General features: G+C 34.5%; 1 protein-coding gene across 4 annotated transcripts; it reads left to right on the top strand.

The window, feature by feature from the left end:
• Positions 235-3657, top strand: LOC109822374 (ribonucleoside-diphosphate reductase large subunit-like). Of its 4 annotated transcripts, none has more exons than XM_020388566.1 (11): positions 235-332; positions 419-485; positions 931-1035; positions 1389-1560; positions 1633-1724; positions 1802-1945; positions 2038-2124; positions 2206-2370; positions 2459-2578; positions 3207-3307; positions 3377-3657. In XM_020388566.1, exons 3-10 carry the CDS (start codon positions 949-951, stop codon positions 3300-3302), a joined length of 963 nt encoding a protein of 320 aa, XP_020244155.1. In that variant the 5' UTR covers positions 235-332; positions 419-485; positions 931-948; the 3' UTR covers positions 3303-3307; positions 3377-3657. The 4 variants fall into 4 exon arrangements, with proteins under 4 accessions (XP_020244155.1, XP_020244156.1, XP_020244154.1 ...); XM_020388567.1 differs by having other exon boundaries at positions 3207-3332; positions 3402-3657; XM_020388565.1 differs by having other exon boundaries at positions 3207-3335; positions 3406-3657.

Here is an 11694-nt window from a genome sequence, read left to right as displayed (position 1 = left end):
TCAGCGCCGACCATGGCCACATCGGCAAGCACTGCAAGCACCCCGACGACCACGGTAACGCCGGAGGAATGCACCACCACCGGATCCTCTTCGACAAGTACCACCTCGGCTACTTCGGCAAGGTCGGCATGTGCTACTTCCACAGGCTATGCAACAAATTCTACTACCCCGCCGTCAACGTTGAAATGCTTTGGTCTTTGGTCCCGATTAGGGTTCTTCTCTGTAGGGTTTTTTGAGGGTTAGAGTTTTCTATGGAGATGGGATTCGACGCCATGGCCAACGACTCTCCAATGGTTCCCGCGGATGCGAGGGAAACCGGGAAGAAGAAGAGGGTAAGCTATCGGTTCGAATTTCAAAATCGAATTTTTGGGCATTTTTTGGATTTTTGAGGATTTATTGTTTGTTTGGGTGTTTGTAGGAGAATAGGTCGGCGAAATTGAAGCAGTGTAAGCTTGATGCGATGAGGGAGCAATGGCTTTCTCAAGGTATTTTAATTTAATGTAGTTTATTTTAAATTTTCGAAATTGGATGTTTTTGTTAATTTTAGGGTTATTGTTTATTGCATGTTGAACAATCGAATCCCTTTGGTAATTTTTCTATTTATCCTGTGAATATCGTTGTCGTTCACATGTAATTTGTGTGGACATTTGGGGGAATTGGATCAACTCGATGCTGTCTTGTCAATTTGATATTTTTCCTGTGCTTTTGAGATGATTGATTCATGATACATAATATCTTACTATTTTCTTCTTATTCTTTGAGATTTGAGAATTAAATTTGTTACTAGGTTATTTTTCTCTCGCATATGAGAAAAAAGGATCTATTTTCTTGACTTAAAAAAATCTCTTCGTACTTTTGCTTTTGCTTATCTTTATATTTTTTTAGTTGGAAAAAGTGATAAATTATCTTATTTCTTTTTTCACTTGGCAGAGTTGGATCCTAAAAATTATGATGAGTTTAATGTATTTGTTAAGTTCCATAAAAGAAAGATTGGGTCTTGGAGATTATCCACATGAGGATACCAAAGATGTTTGTGTAAGTTTTATTTATGATTCTTCTTCCTTAAAAATATTTCTCTTAGGTTACGATACCAAAGATGTTTGTGTAAGTTTTATTTATGATTCTTCTTCCTTAAAAATATTTCTCTTAGGTTACGAATCTAAATTTTTGACGATATTTCTATGAGGTTATGAGGAAAGGAGTTAAGATAAGGTTAAGAGGAGGTACATATGAGAAAAGGAGATCTTACAACTTAGCCTATGAATGTTATTCTGTTAAATTTATTGCACTGTTAATCCTAGTCGTAGAATGCTTTCATAAAATGTTCCATCTAGAATGTCTATTGGCTCTATTATTGCAATAGAGGTAACTCCGGTACCATCTTATAGGAAGAAAACAGAGCTCGTGATCTCTTTTATGCCCTTTGGATACCTGATCTTTTCATGGAGAGGGTCCAAAATTATGGGCAGTACCCACTATTTTGCCCTAATGAAGCTTCGGGATTGGCTGATTACTGGGGCGAGGAGTTTGAAAAGCTATACACAAAATATGAGAGAGGTAAACCTTTCTTCTAGTTTTCATAGTCTGAGTTGAGGTGTGAGAATCAGCAGTTAAAATTTTCTGTTATATCTGAAGGGCCAAAAAAGGTTGTTCAAGCACAAAGCCTCTGGTTTGAAGTTTTGAAGTCTCAGATAGAAACTGGAACACCATCTATGCTATATAAGGTATCACGAAAACATCCAGAATGCTTTACCAAATTTTTTTTTGCATTTTTTATGAGTATTATTATTTTTATATGTAGGATAGTTGCAATAGGAAAAGTAATCAACAGTACCAGGGGACCATAAAGTCTTCAAACTTGTGCACTGAAATAATAGAGTTTACAAGCCCTGCTGAAACTGCTGTGTGCAATTTAGCTTCCATTACATTACCACGGTTTGTTAGGGTAAGGTACTGAATCTTTTTACGTTTATGGAAAATGTCTTAATCAAGTTTGCATAGCAATCATGGGTAATTTTATTCTATTTTATTTTTCAGGACGTTCCTATAGAATCACACCCATCTAAGTTCGTTGGAAGCATTGGATCAAAGAATATATACTTTGATTTTGACAAATTGGCTGAGGTTTGTTTCTTATGGTATTTAGTGATCTTGTCCTATTATCACATACATTGTTTGATTGCATTTATTCACTTGACATAACAGGTTACAACAATAGTTACAGAAAACCTCAACAAAATAATCGATGTTAATTATTACCCTGTTGAAACTGTAAGAAGATCGAATATGAGGCATAGGCCAATTGGCATTGGTGTCCAGGGTTTGGCTGGTACCTTCATCTTGCTTGGCATGCCTTTTGATTCACAAGAGGTAGTTGCTAATTTTAAGTGATTCCTCAAGGGTTCTTGATTTCAGTGCTATTAAAGCAAAATGTAAGTAGCATTTGTTGTCTATGCAGGCTCAAAAGCTGAACAAGGACATATTTGAGACAATATATTATCATGCTTTAAAAGCTTCTTCAGAAATTGCTGCAAAAGAAGGCACATATGAGACATATCAAGGAAGTCCCGTTAGTCAGGTGTGTGTCAGCTTCTGCTTGTTACTAGCATTTAAACAATTATTCCATGAAACCTCATATGTTGAGGCATCAATCTTATGAAAATTATCTTGAGTATTCTGACATAATATTTACTTGCAATTCCTTAAATATAAGGATTTTGGTTTGATATCATATTGATAATATGAAAACATCTAGTTAATATATATGTCATGAGTGGTTCATGATTATATGATTATATCTTTTAATACAATATTAACCTGCAGAAATGGATAAGAGCTCTATCTACTCAAAATGCGTTGGTGCTCATGCCTCTAAGATTGCCTAATCTAAAAATTTTCATTGTGAGCCTTGAGAGAATGTTAGTGACAATGCCCTGGAACATCCTTTGGGAAAATTAGTGTACAAATATGTGTAGCCTAGATCAATATAAAGTTTCACTCCACTTGACATTATTTATAGTGTTTTTTCGTATGTAATGGTATTCATGTATTTGAAGTTGTGTTATCCTTTTATATAATATTTTTGATGCTATACATGAATATTTTAAAACTATAACTATTTGTGAATATAATGTCAATAACTATTAAAATCTGTAAAGGCTTGAATTTTCTTTTTTCTATTTCTAAATTTCTATTACTTTTGGCAGGCATGGCATGATATGGATGGAGGTTGCAAGGTGATAGATGGTGAAGGGGAGATTAGTTTGGTGCGATGCAGTGGGAAGAAGAAGCCAGAGACGTGATGAAGGAAAGGCTTGCAACGTTGATAAGACATAGTGCGATGCAGTGGGAAGAAGAAGCCAGAGACGTGATGAAGGAAAGGCTTGCAACGTTGATAAGACATAAGGCACACTGTAGTCTTTATTGTTCAAGTCTACATAATCATGGTTTATTTCTTTTCTGCTGTAGGTATTATGGGTAGGTTTTGATTTATTAGATTTGCATTTCAAATTTAGAGGCCGAGAGTGCGGAGCGATGAACCATGTAAACCTATGGTCTAAAGAAGTACAGGCTTTGTAATTAGCATATTGTTGGATTTGTTAATAAAACATGTGTCAAACACTTGTTATTTGTTTAATAGAATTGCGTTTAAATTTATTTACAAATGTTATTATTTGTTTTATTTTAATTATTGTGAAAATAAGCATGATATTTACGTGGTTATTTTAGCTGTTAATATGCTTTAGCAATTATTAGGATTTCTAACGTGAACATTTTATTATTTTATAGAATTAAAAGTTAATCCTTATAGCAATGGTTGCCTCCCGTTGTTAATACATTATAGCAATGGTTGAGATTTGTTGATGTGGATTTTTTATTTTTTTATTAAAAAATAATCTAATAGTAACGGTTGTTACTTTTGCAACGGTTGTACACCATTGCTATAAGCTAATTACAACGGCCTTATTAGTAACGGACTAATTGCAACGGTTTTAACCGTTGCTAATCTATTAGAAACAGTCCATACCATTGCTAATAGGCTTATTAGTAACAGTTTGAACCATTACTAATAAAGTCTTTTGTAGTAGTGTTTACATGCTTGCTTGAATGCTTTCTGATAGTTCTGATTGCGCATCTAGCTACAGAGCCTTGAGGACTATCTTTCTCTTATTGATCGCATGTACTCAGTTATTGTCTTTCTAGTGTGTCAGAATATTCTTTATCATGTATCTTCCGTTCCTCTTTCCTAAACATTGTTACTATCATATCTCCGATTATGTGATATTTGATGTAGGACGCTTAACGGAAAATTTCATGGAGGATTCGGACAATCACTTGCTAAATACAGATTTATACGTATTATTGACTTCCGCAAAGAAATAATCATATCTTCCAACCCGGAAGGTATATATATATATATATCGCCTATCTCGATGAGACGGATCCAACCAGATAGTCAGATTTTTAAAATCTCATCAATAATACCTAGTTTTGACCGAAATCCGAAAATAATCAGCTTTTAGTTTATTTTTAGTAATAAAGTTGGAGTTTATTTAGATTAGAAAATTAATTTCAATATTACAGTCAAATTAGATTAGGAAACAAATTTAATTTTGATTCATAATTTGTTTCCTATATTATAAGGTGTCTTTTTAGGATAGAATTTGATATTTTCTATTTATTTGTAATTCTAGTCTTACTAGGAGTCTTGTTTCTAATTAGGAAGAATCATGTAACTCCAAAGAATAATATTTTTTATTAATGAAAATTTCTCTTTAATATTTTTTTCATGGATTCGAAGTTCTTCATGGATTCAGAGATTGTTCTTTGTGCATTCAAAGAACAATCCTTGGTGGATTCTGAGGTTTTTACTTCTGTGCTTCATTAATTAGTATCAGAGACTTATTTTTCTGATCCAATGTCAGGCGATGAAGCCCCTATTTCTCGAACTATGTTCGATGAGTTGAAGACCGATGTTAATCAGATTAAGACTACCGTAGATCGACTTACATCGGCAATGGAGTGTCTGAATACAGTAGGAGTTCAAAATCACGTTGATGATCGCCAACGACGCGACCTAACTCCACAAGATGAATTCAACGGCGATAGCGATTACTATGAAACCCCACACCACGGTTATGATCGCATAGACTGCCGATGACAGGACAAATATGACGCTAGAGGATTAAAGATATCATCCTTCAATGGAAAGCTTCATGGTGATGATTTCCTTGATTGGATTGATGAAGTGGATAAGTATTTTGAGTATGAGTAATTCTAGAAGATTGAAAAGTTAAATTAGTAGTTTACAGACTTAAAGGAAAAACATCTACATTGTGGGATGAAATATTGATAAATCGAAACCATCAAGGGAAGGATCCGGTTCGAAGGTGGGCAAAGATAAAGAAATTATTGAGAAATAGTTTCTTGCCTTCTAACTACAAATAATGTCAGGTGTCTTTGAAAGATTCTTTTACTTTAGCCAACACGGTTTGTTTAGCGAAGAAGGTGGAGTGAGAACTTGAGCAGAATGACAAAGGACCTTCATCATGGATATTTTTTAGAGAGTTATCAAACTAGTTATAATTATGGTGTCACGCCCCGCTTCCCAAAATACCGAGGAATCAGAACGTGAACAATCCCACGATATTAGATTGAGGAGAATAAATAAAAATAAAAATTTCTTCTCAACCTAATACGCTAAGCGTCAAACAATATACAATGCGAAGTCACAGGTTCCTGATCACAATTAGCAAGAATATAATGAACAACTCAGAATGGAAAAGAGACATATCACAAATAGAATATCATCCGAGACAGAGAGTTTCGGTCAAACATGCCCTTTTTACAAAACAGTCCAAATAAGTACTAAAGAAATATGAAAATACACCGTTTAATAGGAATAGAAAGGAAGTATTACAAATAATAAACTAAGGACCATCAAATAACTAAGGAAATAGCTAAGGTTCAACTTGTTCTTCTGCTCCGTCTGCAAGGCACTCCTGCTGAGAATCCTCTGGCTCCTGTATGATTCTGAACTGAGGCTGTCCTTCTCCTAAATCTGACGTACACCAAAGAAAATAGGTGTAAATCAGCGTGCATGGCACACTACAAGATAGAGAGAAATAAAAACGATCGAACGACCAAGGGAAAAAAGAGTAATAATAATAGTAGAAGCATGCTACTGGAATACTAATAATCTAAATACAATCTATCACTAGAATATAATAATCAGAAGAATCCAAGAAAATTAACCAAGTAACAAGTCGATCATGCAGCTAACGATCAGAATAATCATCCAAGTAACAAGGTCATGCAACTAAATAGAATTAATACTTAAAAATCTATAACAAGAGACGTAGTACGTCGAGTGAAATAATCCAAACAAGGAAACCCGTAGTACGTCGAGTGAAATAATCCAAACAAGGAAACCCTCATGTATATACCATATGTCTCAAATTATAGATAATTAACCCTCATGTATATACCATATGTCTCAAATTATAGATAATTAAATATTAATCCTGATCTATGTATGAAAACAAATACAACTAGCCTACATCTCACAAGAATTCATACTTAGTCAAGAAACGAGGTCATGTAACTAGCCATCCTATAACAGGTCACCGGTTCACATCTCACACAGAGTCAACGTTCATATTCTCGGATAACTAACTGTACGTATATCCCCTACGTGCATCCAATATCGCTACACAAACTCGGTCAGAGGACTACACGCAATCCGTTTTCAGCTTGGTCCGGACTTAAGCTAAACTCAGATGAATATCAAACTCACGGACCAAAGTGACTACACAAACTTCACTTTGACCCAACAAAACAACCCCAATGGCGACACCGATCCACTGGTGGGAGCCTGAAAGATATATCAACAGTCTTATCCGATTACATGAACATATACTTTTCCACCCCAACATCTCTTGTGTTTCTAAGTCATCAACAAACAAGCCTCTAGGTCTTATTCATGTCACACATGTCACTATAGTTATAAACTCCTAACGATTCTCAATCACAATAAGGAATAATAAATGCAGCTAATTCTATACAATAAAATTATGGCATGTCACATAATTGAAATAAGAATCATGGAATCGGTGGATGATTTGCACATAAAATGGCACGGTCAACAACCATCAATCACACGATCATAAACTAAATTAATTCAAAATAAATAATTCTTTTGAAAAATACATTCCATTCAAATTATCTCTCACCATAATTATTCTAAAAATAATCTCTTAAAATAATAAATTCATAAATTCAAAATAATCTTTTAAAAATAAATTCAAGATAAATTCTCATTAATTCAAAATAGTCTATTTTTTCAAAATAAATTCTTTTAAAAATATTTATCATTCTAAAATGATTTCCTTCTACAAAATAAATTCAAAAAATATTATAATTATTCTAAAACACTATTTATCATATAGTTACGATTCATTTAATACTATTCATAGACCCACGTAGATAATTATTAACAACTCTAAAAATTGTATGAAATAAACTAACGGAACGAGGACCTTGCACATAATAATTTTTGATAATTTAAAAATTAAAATAAATAACAAACGAGATTGGGGATCATGCCTAGGGGTTTCGTCGAATGAATCAACGTTGTCGGTGTGGCGCGTCGATGCTGAAGGGGCGACAGATCTGGCCAAGAGGGTCAGCGTTGACGATGGGGCAGCGGCGCGAGGGAAGGCGAGAGAGGTTGCGGGTGTCGGGTACTGGCGATGGAGCTCAGGCAGGAGGATAGAGAAAGGTTGTAGGGGACATGGGTGCGGATCTGGGTGGTTCGTAGGATGTCGAGGGGTTACGGGGCTGCGGGCGTGGTGGTGTAGAGGGCGGAGCTGAGGGGATGAGACTGCAAGAGGAGGAGCCGGACGAGGGCTGAGGTAGTGGAAGGGCGACTGCAATGGGAAGGGCGAGCAGGATCTTCTGATTTTTCCAACAGTGAGTCTATTCGTCGACACCGGCTGTCGGGCTGCTCTCCAGCTAGGGAGGCGCGGGTAGAGGGGGGCAAGCGCTGGTGATGGGCAATCGTGGGGGAGGGCTCGACGGAAAGAGGAGGAGAAAGCTGCAGTGGCTCGAGGGGTTGTGAGGCGATAGCGGGCAAAGAGGGAATGGAGGCAGTGATGGTTGGCCGAGATGAGTTAACTCAGGAGCTTGGCGGTGAGGGCTTGTGGGAGAAATGGGTGTGGAGACGTGTGGGGGCCCCTAGGAGCGGGAGAGGGAGGTCGAGGATAGGCGGGGGAAGCTCGACGGAGAGAGGAAGAGGGCGAAGGAGACGTCGGGGTGGTTGTGGGCGAGTGCAGTGAGACGTAGATAGGAGGCAAGTGGGAGGGGGTCACAGCATAATGCGGGCTGAGGGAGGGGTGTGGTGATGGAGCGATGAAGGGGGCTGGCGGAGAGAGAAAGAGAGCAGAAAGAAGAAGGGGCGGCGGATTTGGTGAGATGAAAACGATATAATATATATATATAGTATATATATATATATTATATAATATATCAGTATAATATTATATATGATAAGTATATATATATATATATATATATATTCTATATTATATATATATATATAATATACAACGTTTATTATTAAATAATACACAATAGTAGTAATAATACAAAAACTTGTACAATAATACGTAATATTAATAATAATACAATGTATTATACGAAATAATGCGTAATAGTAATACGTAATAGTAATAATAATAGTATCGATAACACAATGAATTAATTCTAAAATTTTTTACTGCACTAAATTAATTCATAAATATCAAAATTATTTAAATAAATATAAAATTTGGACTTTAAATCGTAGAAAATTCTAGAAAATTGATAAAAATACAAATACTCTTTTAAAAATAATTATTAAATATTTTAAAATATCAAAAAATTATTTCAACTAGTATCGAAAATTCATGGGGGATTTGGACAATCACGAGCTAAATACTAATTTATATGTATTATTAACTTCCACAAAGAAATAATCATATCTTCCAACCTGGAAGGCAGATTCTGACATATTATATATATAAATCACCTATCTCGACGAGATGGAGCCAAACAAATAGTCAGATTTTTAAAATCTCATCAGTAATACCTATTTTTAATTGAAATCTAAAATTAATCAGCTTTTAATTTATTTTTAGTAATAAAGTTGGAGTTTATTTAGATTAGAAAATAAATTCAATATTATAGTCAAATTATATTACAAAACAAATTCAATTTTGATTCATGATTTATTTTCTCTATTATAGGGAGTTTTTTTAGTATAGAATATGATATTTTTTTTATAATTCTAGTATTATTAGGAGTCTTGTTTATTTTTCTATTTAAGAAGAGTCATGTAACCCCAAAGAATAATATATTTTTATAAAAAAATCCTCTTTAATATTTTTTTCGTGTATTCAAAGTTCTTCATAGATTCGAAGATCGTTCTTTGTGGATTCAGTGAACAACCCCTGGTAGATTTTGAGGATTTTACTTCTGCGTTGCGTTAATATTTACTTTCCATTGAAACAATGTAGAATTTTGTGGCCACCAAGCTATATAAAGTATGTTATTTTGAGATCTAATCAAATTAGATGTATACATTGCCTACTATGATTTCACAAACTTACTTCTGGTCTATTTTTAATTTTGTGATATATATTGCCTACAGAATAGCATTCCATCGCTAATGCTAATAACATCAATCTCATCTGCGACTACCTGTCCATCACTATTGTATAAATAATTAGGGATGTATTACCATCCATTGTTGAGGTACCTTCCTTCGCTTATATACTGTAGCGATGGAATAATCCACCACCAATGTACATCGGCGATGGATTTTTCTGTGATGTTCTCTTGTTCATCACGATGTGCTTCAGCAGTGGATTCGAGGTCATCAGTAATGGATTTGTCATTGTCTATTTTAAACTAGTGGATGTCCTTGTCTTTATACATGTACGGTTAGCCAAGCCAACTCCTTATGGACTCAATTACCTTTACCCATCCGTCTTTATACATGCCCAGTCATATGTAACTAAGAGAAAGTCTGGCAAGTGGTCAAAGCGAGCAAATATATTATTTTAGTTTATAAGCCATCAAAAAATAAGCTAGGGTACTATAGCTTATTTTTGATGACTAATACATCATAAGGTTTGGCCAAGTAAAAGACTAATATAACCCTCATCATTTCAAAAAATTCCAAGCCTCATTTATCTTCCTTGAACCTCATTTAAATGACTTTTGATCATTTTGATAAGGGTTTTTTAGATATTAGTTCTTTAAATATGAGAATTTTTTATAGTAGTCCCTTAAATTTGAGTATTTTGATATTAATCCCTCAAATTGTCTTAAGTTATTGATATTAGTCCTTCTGTTAGGTTTTATGTTAAAAATCTAAACCATGGTTGGGTTAATATTAACTATAGATGGTATGTTACTAAAACACCATCGATGTAATTCACCCTACTAAATAACATTCTCTCTCTCTCTCTCTCTCTCTCTCTCTCTCTCTCTCTCTCACTCTCACTCTCATTGCATGTTTTGATTAGAGTTTAAAGATTTGGGTTTGTAGTAAATTTGGGGATGAGTTAGGTTTAATCTTGATTAGGATTTAATTATGCAATGATGAATTTTAATTTGATAAGATTTAATTATGCATTGATGAATTTTAATTTGGTGAGGGGCATAATTGTCCCATAAATGCAACAATTATAGATAACGGAATATTCCCCTATAGATTTAACAGCCACTAACTTAAAGGACTAAAATCAACAACTTAAAGCAATTTGAAGGACTAATATCAAAATAGCTCAGATTTAAGGAACTAATATCTAAAAAAAAAACCTTTTGATAACAATGATGGCTTATAAGTCATCCACTTACCAAACACCCTACTATTAAAACTAAATTATAATCCACTAAACTTACCAAACACTTTGGTTTATAATTCACTAAGTTAAAAATCCATTTATGGATTATATGCCAAGTGGATAACTCAAACTTGTTAAATATGCTCTAAGTGACTAGTCTTTTTTATTTCCAATGGAATTTCTATCTAGCTTTTTTTTACTGCCTCTAGGGTGTTCATTATGTGTAGGATCTCCACGTCCCTCAACCTAAAGTAGCTTGGTGTGGAAGTAAAATCAATCATTGTCCATAGTGGGTTTTTCTGGTACAGAATGAGTCACTTCAAAATAGTTTCATTACTTCATCAAAATAGTTTCATTACTTCATCCTAGAATACGATTAATCCAAAATGGACTAGATGTACTACCCAAGCAGTTTACCAAAAAAAATTGATAAGTCTGGCATTTTTAGCCCACCAAGCAAAACCAGTGGTTTCTTGGTCACAACCAGCTAAAACCAGTTAAAAGTATATATGGAACCTCCTCAGGGAATATAAGGCCTTCATGCGGCTAATCCTAAGCTGTCATCCAAGCATGAGTACCTTTGTTTAAGAGAATATTTTTAGTGTAGAAAGTCTCAAATTCAGGATCCTCTATTATGCTGAGTTCTTGGGAAACAAAGTCTTAAGGCATGTAGGTTCAAAGCCAGATTGGCTAGCCTAAGAGCACTCATCCATAAACAAATTACTGGTACAAATAACGTAAACAAAGCCTTACTTTCCTATATATATACAATATATATCTATGGATATTGACATAATTCATTTCA

Source organism: Asparagus officinalis, chromosome 8, assembly GCF_001876935.1.
Source record: "Asparagus officinalis chromosome 8, Aspof.V1, whole genome shotgun sequence".
Classification (NCBI taxonomy): Eukaryota; Viridiplantae; Streptophyta; class Magnoliopsida; order Asparagales; family Asparagaceae; genus Asparagus; species Asparagus officinalis.
This window is presented reverse-complemented; position numbering and strand designations above follow the sequence as displayed.

Coding starts and splice junctions, on each gene's coding strand:
- LOC109822374 (XM_020388566.1), top strand. CDS start 949: ATGATGAGTTTAATGTATTTGTTAAGTTCCATAAAAGAAAGATTGGGT. Junction 1,946..2,037: donor CATTACCACGGTTTGTTAGG/GTAAGGTACTGA, acceptor TTTATTTTTCAG/GACGTTCCTATAGAATCACA. Junction 2,579..3,206: donor AAGGAAGTCCCGTTAGTCAG/GTGTGTGTCAGC, acceptor TACTTTTGGCAG/GCATGGCATGATATGGATGG.